Source organism: Myodes glareolus, chromosome 7 (assembly GCF_982192425.1).
Source record: "Myodes glareolus chromosome 7, mMyoGla1.1, whole genome shotgun sequence".
NCBI classification, from domain to species: Eukaryota; Metazoa; Chordata; class Mammalia; order Rodentia; family Cricetidae; genus Myodes; species Myodes glareolus.
The window spans coordinates 77714263-77740613 of record NC_142032.1 but is presented as its reverse complement, the minus strand read 5'-3'; the positions used below and the strand labels follow the sequence as shown (position 1 = coordinate 77740613).

The window sequence follows — 26351 nt, the reverse complement described above, 5'->3', positions numbered from 1 at the left end:
TAGGGTATAAACCTTTGGACTCACCAAGATAGGGTAAATGATGGAGCATTTTCTCTGAACTTGCCAAATACAAACGGACTGGATAGTGCAAATGTAATTCTTACTTGATATTTATTCTTACAGTGTATATAGTTTTACTATGTCAAACCTACATCCTTAAGACAAAAGGGGAGAAATGTTTTGGAACGTTATTTAACTATGTAAAGATGTGTTAGATTTGTTTATGCTGCACTTGTTTAAATATGTAGAGATGTGTGACTCTGCCTGCATAAGGTACCTGATTGGTCTCATAAAAAGCTGAACATGCAGTAGAGAGATAAGAGGGACTGGTGGGGAGAGAATAGGTCGTAGGAGGAATCTGGGCTGGGGAGAAGAGAATGGAGGAGGAGATCCGAATGAGGGTAAAAAGCCCGAGGCAAATGCAGATGAAGAGAAATAGGTGAGGTTATAAGAGCTAGTGGAACAAGCAGAAGATAAGCCCAAGCATTCATAACTAATACATCTCCGTGTCATGATTTGGGAGCTGGTTGGTAGCCCAAAAGAAAGCCTGCTACAACTGCTAGCAGGATGAACAATCCTCTGTGGCAAATTTGAGACTGCTAAGACTGCTAAGAGAAGTGCCTTTGGAAACATTCAGAAGTAACAGAAGGTTTTTTTGAATTAAAGGTCTCTTAGCACCAAAATAAAACTTTAAATCATAAATGCAGCCCATAAAGAGGAGACTGGGAATTTTATTTTAAAGATTTATTTATTTCTTATTTATACAACATTCTGCCTCCATGTATGCCTGCATGCCAAAAAAGGGCACAAGATCTCATTACAGATGGTTGTGAGCCACCATGTGGTTGCTGGGAATTGAACTCAGGACCCTGGAAGTGCAGCCAGTGCTCTTAACCACTGAGCCATCTCTCTAGCCCAGACTGGGAATTTTATAAAACAATAAATTTAGATTGCCCATAGTGTGTTAGGGAACCTTATTTTCTTAATCCTTCTATAGCCCATCATTATAGAATACCAGTTTCTTATATGACTCAGTTTATCCAAATACCTAAAGTTTATCAAAGTTAGCAAGAATAAAGATGTTAGATATAAATTTTTAAGTCAGTTATTGTTAACTTGGGTAGACCTCAGAAATTTATAAATATTATTAAACATATTTTATTTATTAAACTTTTTTGGGTAATTTTTGTTGTAGAGACAGGATTTTTCTTCATAGCATTGATTGTCGTGAAACTCACTTTGTAGACCAGGCTGTCCTGGAACTCACAGAGTTCCAGAGATCTATCTGCTTCAGCCTACTGAGTAGAGATTAAAGGCATGCACCACCATTGCCCACCTTAAATTATTTTTAATCTAAAACTTTTAGGACAAAAAACATCATATAAAAAAACAAAAAACAAAAACGTCCTAAACTGGGCAATAGTGGTACATGCCTTTAATCCCAGTTCTCGGGAGGCAGAGGCTGGCAGATCTCTGACTTTGAGGCTGACCTGATCTACAGTGTGAGTTCCAGAACAGCCAGGGCTACACAGAGAAACCTTGCCTCAAAAAAAAAACAAAAACAAAAACAAAAAACAACAAAAAACTAAACAAAACACTCTGAAAAACCAAAAAACAGAAAAACAAAAAATCCATCCTAATCCAAAATATCTTGGTAGCCTAAAAAGGAAATGACAAGAGTTGGTTTTATGTTACATATATATGCATGCAATAGCAAATGAAGATTACCTATGTATAGGATTTTTAAAACTATTAACCTTTTTGTTATGTATTTTTGTTTATTTATTTATTTTTTTTTTTGTAGCTCTAGCTGTCCTGGAACTCACTCTTTAGATCAGGCTGACTTCAAACTCAACAGAGATTCACCTGTCTCTTTGCTTCCCAAGTGCTGGGATTAAAGACCATGTGCCACCACCACTTGGCAATAATTACCCTTTTTTGCTTGTAATTTATAGGTCCCCTTTATGCCCTCTCTCACCTGAAATGGTCTTATAGATCCAGAGAAAGCTTCCATGATCTTGAATGGGGGAACTTTTTTTTAATACTTAATAAGTATTCATATGCTTATAAATCTTAAGATACAGAAAATATTAAAGCACATGTGTCTTTCTTGGGCTGTTTTTTGTTTGTTTTTCCTTTGCCCTAGAATCAGATGGCCTCCTGACATAGGACAGTGATTTTTGAGGAAAATTTTTAAACGAGCATGCTTGGGTCAGGAGAGGAGGCCATAGACCAACTCCAGAGTCAGCTTTTTAGTAAAGTAGAACATCATAACACAGTATTTTAATATTATTCATAACCAAAAGACCTGAATTCTTGCAAAATCAAATTGAGTAATCAGAAGGAGAAACCAGAGCAAGCAGAGTACAAAGAAGCATTAGAAATTAAAAAAATTCTGGGTGTGGGCCAGCTGCAGCAGTGAAGTGAGCAGCAGGGTGTGGAACAGGGCTGAAGGAACCCACAATGCCCAGCCCAACAGTGTGGGGGAGTGACCATGGAGAGCTCCATGGTCAGTCCCAGGATCCAGCTGAGAGATACATCCTTCAGAAGCAGAGTGAGATGTAGTATGAGGGCCGGCTTGTTGGGGTTTCCGTCCCGCCCGGTACCCCAACAGCCGGCAAATACCAAAGAGAAATCACGCACAAGACTCCATAAGGTTATAAACTGATTGGCTCATTAGGTCAGGCTACTTATTAGCTCTTATAACTTATGTTACCCCATTATTCTTATCTACGTTAGCCACATGGGCTCATTACCTTTCTCAGTGTGACAGCTTACATGTTGCTTCTTCCGTGGTCTGCACAGGAATGACTGAGAGAGAGCTTCTGCTTCCAGAATACTCCCAGTCTCTTTGCTCCACCCCTACTTCCTGTCTGGCTTTCATGTTACAGCCGGCCCTCATGTTACAGTGAGAGGAAAAGGATCTCAAAGAGAGAGTGGAGAGAACCACCTGATGCACCTGCGGACTTACACAGTAGGCTCCAGCAAGGCAACATAATAGCGACAGAGAAGCTCCAGGGAGACCAATTCTACTTCGTGGGAAACCTGAAAATGTAGTATGTACCTCAGCAGCAATTTGGCTGTGCTGATTGATTCCCATCCCTGCAACAAGGCTTGAAAATACAAACCTAACAGACAACAATGGACAAAGACAGACAGTATAATAACACAATCAGGTAAGACCAGATGAACTCAGACATACGGTGACCACCTTCATTCATGTATCAAAAACAGGACAGTACACCACAGACTGGGTCTATGATTGCACCCAATCTTAAATGGGTGCAATCATAGACATCTCTTTAAATGTCTGGACTCCAAAACAGAATGGAACAACTCACCCATGGGGGTGGGGCAAGCCAGTAAGCAATACCTTTCCATACCCTGACTTCTTCAATGAACAGTGATGTGGAAGTATAAGCCAAATAAACCCTTTCTCCTCTCCAACTTGCTTTTGCATCATGGTGTTTAACAGCATCAAAAACCCTAACGAGGACACCATCCACAAGTTGCCTTCTCACTATGGTTATTTTCTCTTTTGATGCTAGGATAAAACCTGGAGCTTTGCAAATGAAAAGCTCTCCAAATTCATGTGCTGAAGAGTTGGTCCCTAGCGCAGCAGTGAGCATCTGTAGGTAGAGCCCTTGGAAAGTCATCATTTATGAATGCTCTGACTCAAACATGGATTCGTAGCTTAGGGACTTACTGGGAGGTGGTGGGAATCTCAGGTCACTGGGGCATTGCCCTTCAACAGTTTTGTTCCCTTCTCCCTTGCCTTTTCTGTTTTCCAGTCCATAATTTTGCTGTATGTGCCCCACACCATGATGCTGTCTCACAAGGCCAGAAACAAATGAGTTTTGTAACCCATGTGTGGTGGTTTGAATGATGATGGCCTCCATAGGTTCATATATTTGAAGGCCTGGTCTCTGTTGCTAGAACTGTTTGGGAAGGCTTAGAAGGCTGGCCATGTTGAGGGAGAGAAAGTGTGTGTTACTGGGAGGAGGTTTTGAGGTTTCAGTCTTTCTCTGCCTACTTGTAGACAAGATGTAAGCTCTCGGCTACTGCCTCCAGGCAGCACTAGGCCTGTCTGCCACCATGCTCCCTACCAGGATGGTCATGGACTCTCTCTGAAACTGTAAGCAAAGGCTCCAATTAAATGTTTTATCCACCTGCCTATGTCTCCTAGTGCTGGGGTTAAAGCTGTGTATCATCATGCCCAGCTGTTAGCTTCCTTTTGTAATTGCAGCAATAAAACAGACACCATGAATTCAAACTTAAGAACTATAAGCCAACAATCAAGTCTCTTCCCCCTTTAATTCTCAGTATTTTGTCACAGTGATAGAGTTAACAGAGTAGGGAAATGCTGTCACCAAACAAGTGTCCTTACCTTATTTTCTTTAGTGCAGCAGTGTCTGTCCTAATCAAAACATTCCCAAGACTGAGGAAACTCGGAAAGTTAGAAGATTGAAAGGTTCTTCCTCTAGGTACGTAAAGCAGCAGACAGCTGTCTTTGAATTACCCAGGTTCCCCTAGATAACTTAAACCCACAGGGTCTCCAAACTGGTCTTAGGTAAAATCCCAGGAAGTCACCGATGCACACTTACCTACCTTCCACACTCCAGGCAGGCAGGCAGGCCCACATTACTGAGCTATACTCCCGTCCCTTAAAGTGTCTCCAATGTATGCATCCGATTTCTTTTAATCTTACAACTTTGCTGAATTCATTTCTTAGGCTTAGTCTTAACATTTTTGGTTTTTCTTTAAAAATTTTTTTTATTAAGTTATGTGTAGATGTTAGTGTCTGTGCATGAAGCGGAGGTGTCTGTGAATGTTAAGTACCTAGGAGCTAGGGTGACAGACCGTTATCTACCTAACGTGGGTGCTGGGAATCAAACCCAGGTCCTCTGAAAAGAGAAGTACTCTTAATTGCTAAGCCATCTCTCTAGTTCCTTGAAATTTCTTTTTTTATGTTCTACATAATGAATTGTGTCATCTGAAAATTAGCATCCTATTTTCTTCCTTATTTAGATCCATTTGAATAAAACTTCTAGACACCCTTGGTGCTAAAACCTTGTGTTCCTGGTCTAACTCTTACTTGGTCAGGGTGCACAGTTCTTTCAATAGGCTGACAGGTTTCACTTGTTAGACTCCGTTGCTGTTTACGCTTATGAAATAAGCAGGTTGCTCTAGAGTATATTGAATACTTCATTGCTAGATTGTTAAATTTCAACTACTTTCTGGGGTAGTGGTACGTGCCTTTCGTCCCAGCACTTCTCTGGAGTTCCAGGGCATGTGTCTACACAGTGAGTTCTAGGACAGTCAGGACAAAACAGAAAGACCCCATCTCAAACAATACACTGCCCCTCAATTACTCACATTTGTGTGTAGACAACTGACACCTACCAGAAGGGCAGAACTATTAAAGTTTTGATGCCTCTGACACCGTTACAGCTCTGTGGTAGAGGACATCCTTAGGCTAAACCAGAACAAAAGTGTTAGTGGTGGCTCACCCCACTGCTGTCAACATTTTTAGTTGCCAGAGCCAGGCTCCATAGCCACTGCTGCCTATACTTGGAGAGAAGGGAATGGATTCACCTACCACACTCCTAACTTACAGAGTCCTTTTGTCTAGTCTTCAGTTTGACCTTAAAGGTTAAAAAAAGCCACAAGGAAAGGAAAAATACCAGGAAGTCTTAACTACCTATGTGGAACACTTAAAGTTCTGAGTCTCCAATCTGCTTATAGTTTGCAAAGTTGATGGTACTTCTTGTAATTTTTCTCATTTCTTTCTATCTCCAGTGAGAAACAAGACACAGGCTGGAATATAACTCAACTCCATACTCAGTAAATTCTTGATACTGAGCTGTCTTCATGACTGCTGTTGCAGTTAAACTTATGCAAACTCATCTTGCAAAATAACCTTTTCCACGTACATTTTATTAAAACTTGGTATCATTGGGTAGTAGTGTTACATGCCTTTAGCCCTAGCCCTTGGGAGGCACAGGCAGTATTTGAGTTCCAGGCGAGCCCTGTCTACAGAGTCACGACTACATAGAGAACTGTCTTAGGGGGTGGGGGAAGAACCAAAAATACAACAAAACACTTCCTCAAGCCAGCAGTGGTGGCGCATGCCTTTGATACCACTGGGGAGATCTCTGTGAACTGGGGCCAGAGAGAGCTCCAGGACAGCCAGGGCAACAGAGAAACCGTGTCTTGAAAAAACCAAAAACAACCCAAAAAACAAAACTTCCTATCTACTGGGAACCAAAACATTTATAAAACACAAGCAGCAGGAATCATACAAATTAGCAGAAAAATAACAATAGGCTTGTTCCAATAAGTCACTCAGTTTCTCAATGTTCACTGTGATCATGGCACTTGGCCTACACCAGTTAACAGTGTGTCTCTGCTGATCACTGGACCACAGAGGTCTGGACTAATTCCCCCTGCCTGATAAATCACTACCCACCTCACTCCAGGTCCACTATACCTCCTGTACACTATACCCCACAATCATATCCTGTTCAATATACCTACCTCCTTCAGACTTTCCCCCCGAGATAGGGTTTCTCTGTGTAGTCCTGGAACTCACTCTGTAGTCCAGGCTGGCCTTAAACTCAGAGGCCCACCTGCCTCTGCATCCCAGGCGCTGGGATTATAGGTGTGTGCCACCATCACCTGGTTCATATTCTTGTTAAACATGTTATGACATTTGAGAACACTGAAGAGCAGCAGCCCTCCCAACTGACGAGCATGTAAAATTCATCCTGCATCTGAACCTGGCACCTATCATGGGGTGGAAACTCAAAAACATGTTTGGTAAATAAGCCCAACACAGCTATATGGCAACAAGCAAACAACAACTATATAAATTCTCAACGGACCTTTAATGACTGGGTGAATTTAGGAAGGAAAAGCTAAGTAGTCTGGTCACAGGGACAGAAGCGGAGAATTCAGTAGGCTGTCTGAGACTGCTGCTGGCGGTAGCCGCCACGGCGCATATAGCCTTCATTTTTTCGGTAACCATCCTTTTGGTCTGCAGGTGAAAGGTACACAGGAAAGAGGGGGTGAGTGAGTGGAAAGAGACAAAGGTTCAAGGACCCTCAGAGAATGGAGATGGAACCACTCACCTCGGAAATAGCCACCATAGGTTCCCTGCTTATGGTCAAACACTCGTTCATTATTCTCCACTAGGCTGCCAAGCTTCTCAGCCAGCTGCAGAGCCAAGTTCTGCTGGGCAGTGGGCTCAGTACGGTGCATCACCACTGTCTGTGTCGGCTGGTCCAGGGAAGCCTGACGGGAGTGAGAGGGACAGGCAGGATATAGGTCAAACTATATTAGCTTCTTTGTGACCTGCTCAACCCACCACCTCTGGCCCTCACCATCAATTCTTCATTAATGATCATCTTGCTGATGATGGAGTGAACAGTGGGAAGATCCAGCTCGAACATATCTGACAGCGTCTCCATACTGGGGAAATAAGGCAGGAAAGAGGGCTGTTAGGAAGGAACCCTGATGACAAAGCTGGGACTCTGCACCCCCAGAGCCCGTTCTACCTGATCGAGTCATAGACACTGCTGTAGGTAAAGAGGTAGGTCCTCAGTGACTCTTCCTGGATCTTCCTGTGAGGAGAGGGCAGAAAAGGTGAGGTCCCAAGGGAAGGAGACCAGCCAATCTTTTCCTTCCCACCTACCATGGTTTCCTCTACTGCTCACCGAACTAGCATGGTGCGAACTTTGTCAGCCTCAGGGAAAAGGTCCCACACTTTCCCATTCATCTTTTCATTAATGATGAAACTGTGACAAGTCTTCCAGTCACCCATCTTCATGGCCTTGGAGGCAGCAACCACATGCTCCCTCATGGATTCAGGAGGACCTGAAAGGGGAAGAATAAGGCAGGACTGAAAGAAATACTCATGGCTCTTACCCACATGAGTATTGCTTAAGGAAAAGCAGAGGCCAGAAGGGCAAATAACCAGACTAGAGACTTTCCCAGCACTCCACCGAGTAGCCACAGGACTACACAAGTCACTTAATAGCTGAAGACACTGACTTTAGTGTGAACCAATCCATACAGATGTTTCAAAGGATTACTGATTCCCTTGAAACTGCTGACAAATGGTTGTTGTGGATACACTCATGTGCATTTTCCTAGGAAAAAGGCCCACAGCTTTTCATCAGATTCTCTTAAAGTTCCTTGACCTTAAAAAAAGTTACTGGGTGGTGGTAGAGCATGCCTTTAATCCCAGCAGAGGCAGGCAGACCTCAGTTTGAAGCCAGACTGGTCTACAGAGTAAATTCTGTGACACCCAGAGCCACACAGAGAGCCCATGTCTCGGAAAACAAAACAAAAAGTCTAGGGGCTGGAAAGATGGCTCAGTAGTCAAAGGCACTTGACTGCTCTTCCAGAGGACCTGGATTCAATTTTCAGTACCTACACAGTGGTTCACAAACATCTGTACTTAAGTTTCAGCAGATGCAACACCTTCTTTTTGCCTCTGTGGGTACGTAGTATGTGGTCATATACGCAGACAAAATACACATACACATAAAATAATTAAAAAGAAAAGGGTGTAAGATCTTGGGGCTGGACAGATGGCTCTTCTGCAGTTAAAGTGTTCTTCCTGCTCTTGAGCAGGACCTGAGTTTGACTGTCAGCATCCACAAGCATCTATAACTCTAGTTTCAGAAAATCTGATATCCTATTATGATCTTTGCTGGCACCTGTATGCATATGGTGCACATAAACGCACATGGGCAAAGACATATACACATTAAAAAAAAAAGGTGTGTGGTGGCGTACGCCTTTAATTCCAGCATGCGGGAGGCAGAGGTAGGAGGACCTATGAGATAAGAGGCTAGCCTGGACAACTAGGGCTTCACAGGGAAACCCTGCCTCAAAATCAAAGCAAAAAAGCTTAACATATTTCAAATAGGATATTTACCAAGCTTTACAATTTTATTCATTTATGGTTTTTCGAGATAGGGTTTCTCTGTAGCTTTGGAGCCTGTCCTGTAACTAGTTCTTGTAGACCAGGCTGGTCTCGAACTCAGAGATCCATCAGTCTCTGCCTCCCAAGTACTGGGATTAAAGGTATGTGCCACCACCACCACCTGGCAACCTCACTTATTCTTATATTACCTGTTGTGGGATATTTGTACACTGTGTGAAATTATATTGCTGTGATTGCTTTAATAAAGAGCCAAATGGCCAAGAGCTAAGCAGGACTCCTAGGCAAAGAGAGGAAACTCGTGATGAATCTAGGTGTGAGATAGAGAGTCACCAAGAGACAAGAAGCAGGATAGGTGGTATGAATAGAAATGGGCATACACCTTTAACCCTAGCAACGTAGAGAAAGGCAAGTAAATTTTTTTGAGTTTAAGGCCAGCCTGGTCTATACCATAAGTTTCAGGATGGGCACTATACATTGTAAGAACATGCACTAAAAAACAAAAACTGAAAAAAAAACAGTGATTAAAGAAACCAATGTTAAGATTCTTGGCTGATAAAACCCTATTACGCTTGTTTTGGTCCAAAGATAATGAACATGAAGTTGGAAAAAAAAGGAAGTACTAACTGCAGTAAACAAGGATAAGCCATTATCACCAGGTGAGAGGTAACAAAAATACTCACACATCATATTTTATTACTTAATGAAAATCTAATAAATATTGTTTTATTGAGACAGGATTACTAAGTAGCCCTGGGTAGCCTGGAACTTTTGTTGTAGACTAGGCTGATCTCAAACTCACTATGTCTTGAATAACAAATTATTATTTCTCAGAGACTATGTCAGGCAGAGGAGGCATCAATATAAAATAGAAATCAAATGCAATCATCTTGTGAAGAAGTCATACCATCAACTTCTCTTAATGCTTACGGGCAAGCAAAGATGCCTGTAAACAAAGATCCACTATGTACAGGACTCCAGAGTGTCACACTCACCAAGCAGGGGCTGCCGCTCGCCTACCCGCAGTTGGTGATGGAACTGCTTGCTGATCATGCGTCGTCGGGCATCACTCTCATGGGCAGCCATGTAGGGGATCTCCAGGAGCATGGCAGACACCAGATAAACACACTCCAGCAGTTCCAGGTTGATGTGCAGATGAAAGGGCACTTGTCGGCGTCGCTCTACCTTCTCCTGTTCCTGGTTGCGTTCCTGTAGGCTGCGTAGCAGCAGACCTTGTCCCAGAAGTTCCTTGGCACGACCGCTTGACTGGATATCCAGAAGGGCATTGTGTGCATCCTTTGTCAGGCCTTGGCGGAAGGCACAGATGCCCAGCTGCACCATGGTACGGTTATACAGGATCTGAGCACAAAGAGCAGAGGTGATAGCCACAGGCAAACTATTCATTTATTCAGCAAATACACATAAAGCATTTATTATGTTTGAGCAGTAGGCCAGGGCCAGAGATAAGGCCTATCTTCCATTCTAGAGGACAAAATTACTGTGAGAATGATAATGTAAGCTAAGGAGAAAAATAAACTGAGGGGAAGGTTTAGAAAGTGAGTTTGTATGGTGACAGAGGCTAACAATCTGATAAAGGCTTCACTGTGAAGAATAGCTAAGAACTAAAGAGGCCACATAGATAAACACGGATAAAGTCCACACTAGGAAAAGGGAATGCTGTGGTGCAGACGAGTAACCCAAGTACAGGAAGTGAGCGTGTGTAAAGCAGGGGCTAGAGACAGGAAGCCACGGGAAACTTCTGAGTGAGCTGGTGATATAATCTGACTCAACAGTGTTACTCTGGTTGTCATACTAAGAAACTCACAGAAAGACAAAGGGGACACGAAGGCGAACCAGAGTGATGTTCAGGAAAAGGGGAAGGAAAGGACGATCTGTTAAGAAATGACAGGGGCTAAAGAGATAGCTCAGTGGTAAGAGCACTGGCTGCTCCTCCAGAGGACTGGGATTCAGTTCCCAGGAACTACATGACAGCTCACAATTGTGCACTCCTGTTTCAGGAGACCCGGAACACTCAGACATACATACACGCACATAAATAAAGATAAATTAAAAAAAAAAAAAGATCACACAGACAAAGAAAAATGTGAAGCACGATTAATAAAAACTAAGAGACAGAAACTGGGATTTCAAACTGAAGGTCAGAAAAGCAAAGCAGCCAGTCACTGGCCCTTACCTCAACCTCAGTCCGAAAATGGTGATCCTGCCCCCAGAAAACCTCAGAATGAGACTGAGACTGAGAGCTGTCTCCTCCCATTTTATAATCCTCTCTAGTTCTGGGATTAAGGGCATGCACCACTACTGCCTGGTTTCTATGGTAAACTAGTGTGGCTACTGGGATTAAAGGTATGTGTCATCACTGCCTAGTCTGTAAGGGTGGCCAGTGTAGCGTTTTACTTTTCTGATTCTCAGGTAAGTTTTATTTATTATGAAATGCCACTACAAAAATGACTTGAGAATCACACGTAACATGAAAGAACCAGGCATGGGCCAGACAAGGTGACACACACTGGCAATCCTAGCACTTGGCAGACAGAGCCAGAAAGATCTAAATGAGACTTTGTCTCCAAAGAAAGAAAAGAGAACCAGCACCCAAGGCACTGAGGATTATGGTCAACGAGATGCAAGGATGTGTGGGCTTGCCACTAATCAAGACACGGATGACTGTAAACCAAAAATATGCAAGGAGGGGATAAAGGTTTCTTGTTTGAGGGTCTGGCTATGCTCTGAACTTATAACCCTCCTGCTTTAGCTTCCCAAATTCTGGTGCAGAGATTATAGGCCAGTAGAACTGATGCTGCATCCCTCAGGGCCAGGGATTAAACTTAGGGTCTTCTACGTACTGGCAAGTTTTCTACTACCTCTGAGAATACTGCCCAATAGTAAGCTTTATTAACAACAATAATAAAAATAATAAGGGATCATGAACATAAATTCAAAAAACCTTAAAAAAATATTACCAGGCTGGGCAGTGGTGATGCACACCTTTAATCCCAGCACTCAAGAGGCAGGAAGCAGGTGATATCTGTGAGTTCAAGGACAGACTTGAACAAAGGCTACAAAGAGAAAACTTGTCTCAAAAAACAAAACAAAACACCACTACTTGAGCTAAACAGACGGCTCAGGGGCTAAGAGTATATACTACTCTTGCAGAGCACCTGAGTGTGGTTCCCAGAACCCACATCAGATGGCTCACAATCTACCTCTTGCTTCAGCTTTGGAGAGCCTCTAGCTTCTTTGGGCACCCAAACTTATGTGCACATGCCCACATAATAGACACACATGCAAGGCCCTGGGTTTGATTCCCAGAACCATAGTAACATGGAGGTATAGGACTACATTCCCAGCATTCAGGTGGTAGAGGTAGGAAAACCAGAAATTCAAGGTCATTCTTGGCTATATGGCAAGTCTGAGGTCAAGGCTACAGATACTGCTCAAAAAAATATTAGCAATTGGAGTTGGAGAAGAAAAATAAAGAAAAACTAGCAGAGTCAGACAGACGGCTCAGAGGGATAAGTATCTGCCACCAACACTGGCGACCTTAGTTTAATCCCAATGATATACATGGTAGAATTAAGGAATCAATTCTTTAAAACTGTTCTCTGACCTCCACATGCATGTGCTCATGTACACATACAATAATAAATAATTAGAAAAACAAATCCAAGTGTAGGATGGGGGACTGGCACAAGTTCCAGGCCAGTCTGGACTAGGGACTCACTAAAACTGCTCAAAAGCCAGGAGGGGTGGTGCACACCTTTAATCAAGCTCCATCAATCAACTAATCTGTCTATCTGCCTGTCTTTCCTCCAGTCCATCCCTGAAACTGTTGGTCTGGTATAATGCTAGACAAAAATCAGAATCGATGGAACAGAACAGAAAGCCCAGAAGTGCGACACCCCAACAGCCTTATGGTTGTTTTTGCAGTTTTTCCACAAAACCACCTAAGCAAAATAGTAGGGCAGGAAGTATTTATTACAAATGATGCTGGCACAACTGGGTATCATGTGAGCAGAACAGAAATCTGACTCTAAAGTCTAAATGTAAAAATTAAAACTACAAAAGCTTATCAAAGGAGATGGGGAAGGGAAAAAAAAAGGTGAAAATACCTTCCTGAATTTTATTTTTATATTTCTCTCTCTCTCTCTCTCTCTCTCTCTCTCTCTCTCTCTCTCTTTCTCTCCCCTTTGGTTGTTCGAAACAGGGTTTCTCTCTAGTTTTGGAGCCTGTCGTGGAACTAGCTCTAGTAGACTAGGGTGGCCTCGAACTCACAGAGATTCGCCTGCCTCTGCCTCCCGAGTGCTGGGATTAAAGGTGTGTACCACCACCGCCCAGTTATTTCTCAGTTTTTTGTTGTAGCTTTGACTGTTCTGGAACTTAATCTGTAGACCAGGCTGGTCTCGATCTCAAAGAGACCCACTTGTCTCTGCCTAAAAGATGTGTGCCACCACTGCCCGACTATCTACTTTTATTTATTTAAAAAACTTAGGAGCTGGAGAGATGGCTCAGCTCAGAGGTCCTGAGTTCGATTCCCAGTAACCACAACAATCTGTAATGAGATCTAGTGCCCCCTTCTGTCCTGCCGGCATATATGAAGACAGAACACTGCATACATAATAAACAAACAAATAAACAAAACCAAAACCAAACAATCAAAAATCCTTAAACTGGGCATGGTGGCAATATGCCTTTAATCCCAGCACTAGGGAGGCAGGTGGATCTCCATGATTTCAAGGCCAGCCTGGTCAAGTGTCACAGTGAAACCATGTCCCTAAACAAATAAATAAATGGATGAATGAACGAACAAATAAAAGTACTCTGACAAAAAAGCACAACTAAGACAAAAGAGGCACACTACAGTGTGGAATGAAATATCTGAGCTTTGATAAAGGGGTAGTCATCCAGACAGGCGTGGCGGTGCATGCCTTTAATCCCAGCACTTCCACAAAGACCTTTGTGAGTAATGAAGCCAGCCTGGTCTACAGAATGAATTACAAGACAGAAAAACCCTGCCTCAAACATCCCAAAAGAAGTGGCCATCCAAATATAGAAAGAATTCCTACCTCTTCATAATAAAAACATAAATACTCAATGTAAAAGGCTAAGCAAGAGTTGGCTTTTCATCAGTGAAATAAAAGAATAAAGAGAAGATACTATCTAAACCACCACAACTGGGCTAGAGAGAAGGCTCAGCGGGGTATGGTTCACTTGCTGTGCAAACGTGAGGATCAGCGTTTGAATTCCCCAGAACCTACACAAAGAGCAGGATGGAGAAGAATGCATTTATAATCACACCGCTCCCACAGGAACACAGGAGATGAACTCCTGGGAAATCATGGGTCAGCATTAACAAAACACTATTGCTTTAACCAAGGTGAAAGGTGAGGACCCACACCTAAGACTGCCCACTGACCCCTACACATGCCATGACACACACATATCTCCACACGTACTTTAAATTTAAAACCACCATTATAACAGGTTTACCAAATGGAAATGTAAACCGGGCAGTGGTGACATACTCCTTTAATCCCAGCACTAGGGAGGCAGAGGCAGGTAGATCTTTTTGAGTTCAAGGACAGCCAGGGCTACACAAAGAAACTGTATGTGTGTTGGGGCAGGAGACCTAAACGTATTTCCTACTTGTCTTAATTTATATAAAAAGTTCTCAAAATGTTGCTATACAGAAAACTCAGCTAATTTCACTGTGATAGTATCCCAATAGAGTACAGTTATCTAGGTTCCTTTTTCTTCTAGTTTAACAACTGCTTCAAAATCCTTTTCATTTTTCTAGAAAAGATCACCTCCTAATACTTTAAACCAGACAGTAGACAAATAATTATTGGTTATTTATACAAGATATATGATTTATATACATAAATGTTGACTGAACCTAAATCTAAGCAAATTCTAATGTTGTGGGATAGCACAAATTTTATGTCCATGTGTGAAAGCATCAAACAATGCTGCGATTTGGAAAAGACCAAGCACCTGTCTGGGTCTGCACTAGCTAAACAGGTGATAATTCTTATTGAGTCTATTTACCTAACAGAGGACAGCGGCCCAAGGCCTGGCTTCTCCTTCACCATGAAGACCAGAAATCTCCCCCACCTACCTGTACTGGTGGATCTGCATGCTGAATGTTGTCCTGTAAGTGGCTCATGAGCATGAGGTCACGGGCTTGATACCAGCGGGAGTGGAGAGCATGATGGTAGATATGGCAGAGGATGGCACAGGTACGGATCCGGTCTGTACGGTCCTTGGCATAGATGTATTTGCAGAGTCTTTCCATCAACACAGCTGAGTCCTCACCCTCATTTTCTGCCTGGTCTTGCTCAGACTAGAAGAATGGAAGATCTCAGTGATGGCTATCCACCAAAGACCATGGCTTTAAATGGTTTAGGCTCCAGCAACAAAACATGGAATTCTTCCTAACCTCAGTGCAATCTCTCCAACTCCCTCCCTGTCCTACTTCAGAAGTCCCCTGGGAGATAGAAGACTTACCATCAAGGTCTAACAGATAAAGAAGACAAATTCACACTTCTCTCACTCTTCACATGATTGCCAAGTAGTCTCACCTTTGAGGACCCTTCAGGAGGAGTAAGCTGACGCTGATGGGCCTTGTAATCAAACTTGTAATAAGTGTGCAGGATGCGCCTCAAGTAGATCTGGCAGATTTCCTCAGTGGTACCTTTCTCCTCCAGGTAGCGCTGCACACGTTCAATGATGGCACATACTTGTGCCTCATCCTTCAGGTGCTCTACATACTCTGGTAGGGAGGATATCCACACTCATCTCAGATGTGAGTACTGGCTTACCCAACCATCTGTCTGCAGTCAATCCAACCACTCTGATTTGCCCTCTACAGTTACACCCTGAAAACATCACCCTCTCCCATGAGCTTACATCTCACTGCTTAGGAGAGTATCTGAGTTACCACCCTGGTCAACAAGGACTACAAATCTACCACTTGCCTCCCCAGGGTTGCCCTTTCACTCTGACTTTAGTGCTTATAAAACTTCTAAGTTAGTGTGACCACCTGCACTGTTCCTCTCACCAAAGTCCGTTTCCTTGGCTTACCTTGGGAGTGAGGATCAGTATTTTGCATTATTTTGGTAAATTCTTCATCCATTCGCTCCACCAGCGTTAGGATGCAGCCGCGTACACGCAGTGGCTGAAGGATGCAAAGAAGAAACACATTAATCCAGGGTCCTAGCCTAAATTGAACTCTTGTCTCCACCAGGCCTTGTCTCCCAGTTATCCTGCCAATCCCTCCCCTTACCTGATCAAAATTGTTTAAGTTCTCACTCTCTTCCAAAATGTTCTCTCCAACAAAGATGTTGGAATGTGCAACCAAGATATCCATCAGTTCATTGATGCAGTCCAAGCACATCTGCCACATCTCTGGCTGTTCAGAGATGAAGAGACAAAGTTAAAGAATAGATAAATTTTTTTTCTGCACAGGGCCTTCAACATGCAAGGCTGTTGTGGGCCCCAAACGTTAAAACTCTAGGTATTTTCTCATGAGCACCCCCAACCAACATAACCCCAGTACTCTTCTGTTGTTCTCACCTTCATGTATGTGGCCAGGTTAGGGTTGTAGTCATAGAGAGAGGCAATGATATTGAACTTGATCTTGACAATGACACCCTCTCCTAGGTTGTTTTCAGAAGCAATTTGAACCAGCAGCTGAAGCAATTCAATCTGGGTAGCACTGGAGGGACACAGAACTGGGTAAGGCTTTGAAGATAAATCCGCCAGTCTCAATGTTATGCAGGCTATCCTTTCAGACCAGCAAAGCAGCCAATTCCACATCTTTACCATCTGTGTATGCGCTTCTTATTTATTTATGGGTTCTTTTGAGACCAGGTCCCATGTAGCCCAGGCAGACCCTGAGCATGTTATGTGGCTAGGAAGACCTTCAACTTCTGATTCTCAGGCCTTCACCACCCAGGATGCTGGGATTACAGCTGGTTTTATGTGCTGTCAGGATTCAAACCCAGGGCTTCATGTATGCTAGGCAAGCACTCTACCAACTGAACTACAACCAACTGAACTACATCCCCAACCCTTGCTTCTCTTTTAAATTCCCAACAGAAACAATGGTAATGCCCACCATCCTGAAGTGCTATTTATAAAAGGTCTCGATTCTTTCCATCTTTTTGGTTACCTAATAACTAAAGACACGTATCATTTCCATTTAACTGTAACAGAAGTTCAGTAGTTCAGAGTTATAAAAAGAGCACACAGCAGAAAATGGACAGGTATGCTCCCAGTATACAACCACATATAATATTCTCTCAAAATAGAATGATTTCTACATCAATGTTTACTTGTGTTGTAAAGAAAGCTGTCAAAAGAGGACCTGGTGTGGGAGAATTGTCTATAATCTGTCAATCATATTTTAAATAAATGCTGATTGGCCAGGCAGGAAGTATAGACAGGAAAACCAGACAGGAAATAGAGGTAGAGCAAAGAGAAAGGGAGTATTCTGGGAAGCAGGAAGCTCCCTCTCCATAACTGCCCAGATCACCGAAGAAGCAACATGTGAGCTGACAGCTGAAAAAGGTACCAAACCATATGGCTAACATAGATAATAATAATGGATTAATAATGGATTAAGTTACAAGGGCTAATAAAAAGCCTGACCTAATGGGCCAATCAGTTTATAATCTTATGGAGTCCTGTGTGTGATTTTTTTGGGGGGCTTGCCAGCTGTGGGGTATCGGGTGGGACAGAAATCCCAACAAGCAGGCCCCCTCATGTTACAAGGACCCTAAGAGAGACATACATGGATCTACATAGAAAGGAGAAAAAAAGACAAGATCTCCTGAGTAAATTGGGAGCATGGGGGTCAAGGCAGAGAGTAGAATGGGAGAAGGGAGGAAGAGAGGGGAGCTTAGAAAAATGTATAGTTAATTAAAACAATTAAAAAAAAAAGTTGTCAAACTCTGAAAACATAGCCATGGGCCAAGGCCACGAATCTCACCGGTCTGTTCCCTTCTTGCCTCTGGCCTGCAGAATCTCATTCAGTTTCTTGATGACGACAGCATGAGTGATCTCAGTGCCCTTGGCAAACATTTTTGGTTTCTCCTAGGCAAAAATATATCCTGTCATACATACATCAACAGAAACCTATTCTTGCTTTAAGCTCCTTCCCACTCCAACCAGGTGGAACCTGTGCTCCTTCCTAAATCAGTCTCCTTTACTCCAAAACCCTCACCTTCACAAGTGGCACACCACCACGGACTCTTTCCCACTCCCCGCCTTCATTGTCTTCCTCTTCCTCATCCGGGCGCTTTGTCTTCCTATCATGCTTCTTCTTGGCTTTGTCTTCTCGTTTCTTCTCAGCTGCTTTTTTGTCCTCCTCTGTAGTGGGTGCCCTGACAGGAAACAAGGGAGATGAAAGATGAATCCTCTCCTCGCCCCACCCGAGGCCTCCTTCTCCCCGCAAATGCTGGGGTTACAGATATACACCAATATTTAATTTATGTATTGCTTAGGGATCGAACCCCGGTCCCCCTGCATGGCAGGTAAGCACTCTATCAACTGAGCTACAAACCTAGGCCCAAAACTGACTTGCACATATGACAAGCATACTCATTAAGTTGAATTGTCTTGGTTTGTTGAATTGTCTTGGTCTAAAGTAACTATAAATTATGTCCACAGCTCTGACATAGAACTTCTTGTTCCTGTTCCATTAGTTTGCCCCTTATAATAAAAAATAATAACTAGAATCTTTTTGAGTTAGCTTGGGATTATGTGACCCACGTCCTCACCCCCCTTTTCAGTAACACTGAGCCACTCCCTATGCTACCTCAAACAGCTCTCCTGGGAGACAACTTAAGACGGAAAAGGTGCAGCTTGTCCACTATCACACAACTAACAGATGCCTAAAATGTGAGTTTTGTAATGAGAATGTGGTTAAAATTCAAACTACAAACCCTGTATTTTCAAGTCAAGCTTTGTGATCTGGCACTAGAATCTAAAAACTGGCTATAAAAGGGGAGCAGTGGGATTTCATGAAAACAAAGAGCAACAGCCTTTAAAATGATTATAAAGGCTTTTCTACCCTCTCACTGTAACGCTCAAACCCATGACTTCCTTACTTTTTAAGGAACTTTGAAGCCAGAACAGTTTGTTTTCCTTCTTCTTCTTCTGAGTCTGAGTCAGAAGAGGTAGAACTGGTGTCCCATTCCTCATCATCTTCAGAATCTTCAGAGTCCTCATCATCATCCTTAGAGGAAAGAAAGGATCAGGAGAAAAATAAGAGACTTTCTCCGCTCTTGCTGACACACATTCCAGGCATGTGATTATCAGAAAAAGAGCAGTTCCTGATAGAACCAAGCTATTACCTAAAACCGACCATTAAAACTCTCGAGATCATAAATTACCCCAAGAGGTCAGGTGATGGTGGTGTATGCCCTTAATCCCACCACTCAGGAGGCAGAAACAGGTAAATCTTGTGAGTTCGAGGCCAGCCTGATCTACGAAGTGAAGTCCAGGACAGACAGAACTGTTACACAGAGAAACCCGATCTCAAAAAACCAGAACACACACACATATACACACACAAATTATCCCAAAGTAAGTACCACAAAGTTCCCCAGCACTGTGCAGGGCCTGGCTGCTAGATCCCAATTCTCCTAGTGTTCTAATACAAATTCTCTAACTTTCACTGTCTGAACTGCAAGATCAAGTTTCTTCTTCCAAGGACCCAAATAACCTCTGGCAGCAAATCACCTCCCAGTCTAACTCCAGATCTTACTTCCATCTTTTTGAGGAACTTTCGGCTGTCTCCAGAAGATTCTTGCTTCTTCTTCAAGAAAGCTGCAGCACTGACTCCATCATCATCCTCATCTTCATCGGAAGAGCCTGGTAGGAGGTGGGAAGAAAAGAGCTAGAACATTAAAGAGTAAGACTGAAATGAGAAACTAGAACAAAGGAACCCATGACTTTCTGACTATCAGTGAGAGGCAGGTAATTTTAAAATGGAGAGGCTTGTGTTAAGCTCTGCACAGTCTAAGGCAGGAACTGTAGATGACCCCTCTTCTCTGTTTTGAGAACCTGGCCAGTTCGCAGAATTGAGAATGGGGAATGTTTTGTTTTAATTAAGATGGAGACCTGTTGATGCGCTTCACATCCTTGACATCTGACCAATGTCTGGGAGTGGACGTGCGCATTGGACTAGGTGTGTGGACGATTGCCGATGACTGGGCAATGAGCCCCTTTGTTCCTGAGGCTTACAATCTTGCCTCAGAACGCCTCTAGCTGCTGCTGTCTCAACCTGGGGGAGACAAGCAGTCAGATGAATGTAAGCCTGTGCCAGTGATGCTGTACTGGCGATGTGTAAGGCCTGGTCCCATGACAATTATTGGAATGTGTATTTCCATGTTCTGCTGCTGTATACAGAACGCCCAGTGGTAAGTTCCCGGGTGAAGCACCCTGTCTCGGGGGCTTCCCACTCTATTCCTTTGTTTCAATTAAGCTTCTTTATAGAGTAAATCTTTCTCTTTACTAATTTCACATCTTGTAGAAGTTCTTTCTCACGGATGGAATCAAAATAAAAGTCTGCATAGCAAAGTGGGTAAAATTATTTGCTCTTACAATCTGCAATCAAGGGATCTTCTCTCACCTTCTGAATCTTCCTCATTCTTCTCTGCATCTTCATCTGCAGACTGTTCAGGGTTCTGCATTGAAGAAAATCAGAGAATTCAGGATGCCTGCCATAAACCAGGCATGGTGGCGCACACCTTTAATCCCAGCACTCAGGAGGCAGAGGTAGGCAGATTTCTGAGTCTGAGGCCAGGCTGATCTACAACAGTGAGTTTCAGCAGAGTCAGATCTACATAGTGAGACCTCCATCTCAACTATAACAAAAAAGCCTGCTAAATATAACCAATCCTCCTTCTCACACCTGTAGTTTGTTAAGGCTTTCTCTGGCCACGGCACCAAGTACTAGTACTGAGTCTGGTCACAGAATCATTTTCCTAGTCTGAAGTTAGCCTCAAGCTGACTCACCTGCTTGTAGTTTGTGATATGTGACTCAAAATCTCGGTTGTATTTTCGGATCTTCTGCCGCAAGGTACTCAGAGCCTTGGCATTGTTCTTGTTCATCTTCTTTTTCCCTTCTTTATCTTCCCAAAGCTAGCATGGTAAAAAAGGAAGAACAGGGATCCAAGACTCTGTGGCATTTTCCAAAACTCAGGCTTTATAATCACATTTTGGGATCTTGCTATCTAGATACCACCCAAACCATCTATTAACCAAGACTGTAACTTTATTTGTAATGCTGGGGACTGAACCAATGCAAGTGCGCTACAACTGACCTGTATCTCCACCCCTAACTAACTTATGTTTTTGAAGATTCTTTATATATCACGACTACAAATACAAAACTGTAAGTAAAAGATGATTAAAAAAACAAAAACACAACACAACCTGGGCAGTGGTGTCACACCCCCATCAATCCCACCTCTCAGAGGCAAAGGTTAAGTGGATCTCTGAAGCTGAGGCCAGCCTGGTCCACAGAGCCAGTTCCAGAACAGTCAGGGCTACACAGAGAAACCCTGCCTCAAAAAGACAAAACAAAACAAACACTCCATAAATATAACTGAGCTCTTGTTAAAAAAAAAAAGGGGGGGGTTCTCTTCTGCTCTATCTCATTTTTTTTATGAGAACACGGTACTGTATGTAATAAGGCAAAGAACTCTGAGGAGAACCCTGGCTACAGGAAAGGAGCATAGCCGGGGTCACGTCCCCCTCTGTATCCTCACGGAGTCACACCTCATTAAGATAGTCCTCGAGGTCAGCCAGGATGCGGATATAGAATCGGGGGACACCTTCCTTATCCACAATACTCTTGGCTTTCCCATATGCTTTTCCCAGGAGCTCAAACTCTTCCAGACACTTGGTAACATCTCGAATCTTCATGGCATTACGGATGGTTCGTATAAGGTTGGTCAGCTCCTCAAACCTGGGCAGAGAGTTCAATACCAGATTGGTTGTGTCTATCATGGAGAAAATAACATCAGAACTCCCTTAGTACAGAGCCAACAGTGGCCTCACCTCTTGTCCTTGGCACTTCGGACAACTCTCTTTGTATCCTCCTCATCTTCACTCAGTAACAAAGGCCTGTATGGAAGAAATAGAGACCATTAACCTTCATTCTTACCTACCGTGATTCCTTTTCTCAGACGAACCAGGTAGACAATTAGAGCTCTTCATTCTCAGCTTAACAGCCATAACTTTCAACACGGCTCTAAGTCAAACCCACACAGCATATACAAGGGTACCCCCCAAACAACTGAAGAGTGTATGTATATACCCTACGAAACTGGTTACATAATGGCACACATGGCCACAGAAGTACCTAAGAAAGAAGCAGAGAAAAGGTACTTTGACCCTAACAAATGGAAAAGCCTTCAAGGAGCTGGTACCCGAACCAGGTCCTAAAAAGAAACATTTAGCAAAACAGGAAAGGCCACTAGTAAGAAAAGCTTTAGTGAATTCCAGGGTGGTGGTGGCACACACCATTAATAAGAGCATTCAGGAGGGGAGGGTGGATTTCTGAGCTTGAGGCCAGCCTGCTCTACAGAGTGAGTTCCAGGACATCAGGGCTACAGGGAGAAATTCTGTCTGAGACATAAATAAATAAATAGAAACTTTTGCATCTGGATAGATGGCTCAGAGGTTATAAGAGCATTGACTGCTCTTCCAGAGGTCCTGAGTTCAATTCTCAGCAACCACATGGTGGCCCACAACCATCTATAATGGGATACGATGCATTCTGGCGTACAGGCAAGTATACAGACAGAACACTGTATACATAACGAATATTTCTTTGTTGTCTAAGTTTTGAAATGGGCCAAAGCATTCATTCAGAACAGTTAATATTTTTAAATATTTTTTGTTAATTTTCACTGATGGTTTTTCACTTTTGAACAGTGTTATGGAATTGTAGTCACATGAAGATTATATATAAATAAGATTTTATGTGTATGTATATATATACATATATATACACAGTTATATATAATACTACATTATTATATAACATATTCTCATCTACAATTCTTCGTAAGTCTCTGGAGAGGTACCTATATAATAATAATAATAATAATATATTAAAACACTATAGGCACACAAAAATAATTGAAGTTTTGAGAACTTTAAAAATTTTCAGTTTGCAGAGATGGGGGTTAAGACGGTAAAATAAAGGCGAGCACAGCAGCGTTTAACTTGCACGCAGAATCCAACGACAGGACAACAGACCAGACACTACGCAGCACTCAATGTTTCCGTGAATACAAACTCACTGAGGGCTGCTTGGTGGTAAGAGTTTTACGACGCCCAGTGCGACGCAGACAGGGAGAAGAGGACACAGGCAAGGCAATGTGGGGACGGAATCTCAAGATGCAGACTTCTGATGCAACACCAAGCGGCGGGAAACCTCGGGTCCTTGGTCCTTAGCACCGCGGCGAGGACTCCCAAAGTCGGCAGCCGCTAGGAGTGCTGCCCTCCGCAGCCGCCCCCAGCCCACTCGGTCCCCCCGCCCCGCGAACTGCCAAACCCAGTCTCTCGGCTCCCCCAGCTCACCGTTTGCCGTGGGTCCCCGAGAAGGGCTTGGTGTCTAGCTCCTCCCCGGACAAAGACGACTCGGACTCACTGTCCGAACCGGTGGTGAAAAACCGCGACATGGCGACGGCGCTGCTGAAGAGCTGAGGCTCGCGCGGCCGGAACCTGAGGAAAACCGCGGCGTCAGGGCTGGCGGACAGCCGTGGCGATCCCCTCCCGACCCCGACCCGGTTCCGCCTACACGCCGCCCCCCTTGCCCGCCGGGGAGCACGCGGCCTAAGAGACACAAACCAGCTGTGACAGACTCCCCGGGAAAACACGAGTCAGTCGAGACGACGGAAAAGGAACTGATTCCTACGTCACTTCCGGGAAGCGCCAAAGAATGCGTCAAATAACTACAATTCCCAGCGGTCTTTGCACCATCTATTTGTTGTGCAGACTCTTTGACTTGCTCCTTCCAAAAACCGCTGCCACAAGGCTGTAGGACTGAAAAGACAGAATGTGGTTCCTGCCTGATGGTTTATGTCTTTAATCCCCAGACTAGGGAGACTGAAGTAGGAAAATATTGGGTTCTGTAGGATCCTCGAGAAGTCACCAGAAGACCACCAGTCACAATGCAATCAGCAACAGTGTTTATACCACATGCAGGTGGGGTCGCAACGACCCAGAGAGGAATCTCTCAGGTGCTTTTAAGCACAGCTGTGGGGCTGGAATAGCTTGGTCACACGGCTGACGTGACAGGCTTCATAAAAAACAAGTTGCCTGAGTTTACTGGGAGGCAGCACTGGATTCCAGGAAAAGTCATAAGCTGATGTCATTCAGAAAAGCCCAGCATCTAAGGGAAGTAACTGACCTTCCAGACCTCTCAACTGTTAGATAAGATCACCATATGTCCTTGAGTCCAGTACGTACCTATTCCCCTTTCACGAAGACAGCTTTAGACAAATCAGGGTCTTGAACCCAGAAAATCTCATCACTCCCAACAACTACTATGATAAAAACCCTACCCTGCCCAAGTTGGTCACTCTCTGATCTCCTACTCCTACTTAGGACACACGGAGGCTATAGGCTCAAGCTTGAAATAAAGGTTCTTCATTTTTACATACGAGATTTGGTCCCCATGGTGGTCTTTTGGAGGTCCCCGATCTGATCATAACACAGCTACAGAAATTTTAAAAGCCGTGTGATCATTCTATTTAGGACTGGCTTATGAAAGTGGCAATCATATTAGTATATTACTAATTGGTTAGGTCTGGTCTGGATGTGTCCCAGACTTTGTCAATTTTTGGTTATCGCCTTTCTCTCTCTCTCTCTCTCTCTCTCTCTCTCTGCATGTGTGTGTGTGTGTGTGTGTGTGTGTGTGTGTGTGTGATCTAGCCCAGGCTATGTATGTGTATGAAGTGAGGCCTAGGTCTTAACTGTGTTTTTAGGGACCTGCCATGGTACTTGCCTGGCCCTCTCTGTTTTGAGACCAGACTGGACCAAGAAAAATGCTCTGGCCTCCCATCTGAACTTCAGAGTAAGAATCTAAGGGCAAAATGAGCCTATACTAGCCATAGGGCCCAGGAGATAATTCAGCCGAATTATTGTCACCAAATCTGAGAACCTTAGTTCTCTGGGGTCACAGAGTGGAAAAGGAGAACAGACTCCTGATGTTTGTCCTCTGACCAATCTCCCTCTTTCTATCTTTTTAAATGTAATGAAAAAAATAATAAAAATACATCCTCACATTCAGCCATTATTTCATGCATACTTATTAACGAAATGATTTTTGTGACTGAGCAATGGTGCAGGCACAGGACACAGCTGTGAGTAAAAGTGGACAAACTTAAAGAATTCACATGTGTGTTCAGGGAGGAACTCCTGCTCTCCTAGGTGCTTTTGGCTGTGGAAAGACAGTGATTTCACAGTCTCTGTCCAAGTGTTCCAACAGTGACGTGATCATCTATGTAGGATGCGCTGAAAGAGGAAATGAGTTGTCCGAAGTTCTTTGGGACTTCCCGAGCTCACTATGGAAGTTGATGGTAAAGTAGAGTCAGTCATGGAGAGGACAGCAGTCGTGGCCAACACCTCCAACATGCCTGTAGCTGTAAGAGAAGCCTCTGTTCACACTGGAATTACACTACCGGAGTATTTCCATGATGTGGGCCACCACGTCAGTGTGATGGCTGACTCTACCTCTAGCTGGGCTGAGACCCTCTGAGAAATCTCTGGTTGCTTAGCAGTAATGCACGCAGATAGTGGATAGTGTGCATATCTCGGTGCCCAGCTGGCCTCTTTCTATGAACGAGTGGGCAGAGTGAAAGAGAAGGAAGTGATAGCATTCTAACTTGACTACAAGTTTGATTATTACTATAGATGACTAACTACTAACCACTTGGGAGGATGAGGCAGAAGGAGAAACCTGGGCTACATGGCAAGATCCTGCCCCAGTCAAACAAATAGCAGTAAAACCCACACATATCCACCCCACCCCCTTTTTGGGCTCATCCCAAGTCAATAATTGCAGTGATGTGGGTAGCAAAACACACATTTTCATCATCCTTGGTAAAGTTTTGGTTGTTTTTCTTTTTACTGACTTAGGATCCTGAGAAAGGTATGATGAAACATACATGTGCACACAAAGCCACTGTTACTGGGAGCAAACTTGGAGAATTACTGAATTATGCTTTTCTTTTTTAAAAGACTTCTTTGTTTGATGTGTGTTGTTCAAGTGTATGGAAACCGTGTGCATGCAGTGTCTGTGGAGACCAGAGGAGCACAATAGATCCCCTGAGACTGAGGTTACAGTCAGTTGTAAACCACC

General features: G+C 43.5%; 1 protein-coding gene across 1 annotated transcript; it reads right to left on the bottom strand.

Moving 5' to 3' along the window:
- Nucleotides 1–6868: 6868 nt before the first annotated feature.
- LOC125417027 (eukaryotic translation initiation factor 3 subunit C) lies at nt 6869–23973 on the bottom strand. The gene is made up of 21 exons (XM_048460234.3): nt 23837–23973; nt 23567–23710; nt 22037–22102; nt 21755–21944; nt 20990–21115; nt 20604–20658; nt 19737–19843; nt 19078–19205; nt 18192–18351; nt 17958–18061; nt 16541–16682; nt 16251–16376; nt 16049–16142; nt 15547–15737; nt 15084–15308; nt 9946–10309; nt 7716–7875; nt 7557–7622; nt 7383–7470; nt 7131–7293; nt 6869–7036 (listed from the first exon to the last, which is right to left on the bottom strand). The coding sequence occupies exons 2-21, from the start codon at nt 23665–23667 to the stop codon at nt 6954–6956; spliced, it is 2739 nt and encodes a 912-aa protein (XP_048316191.1). The 5' UTR covers nt 23668–23710; nt 23837–23973; the 3' UTR covers nt 6869–6953.
- Between the last annotated feature and the right edge of the window lie 2378 nt (nt 23974–26351).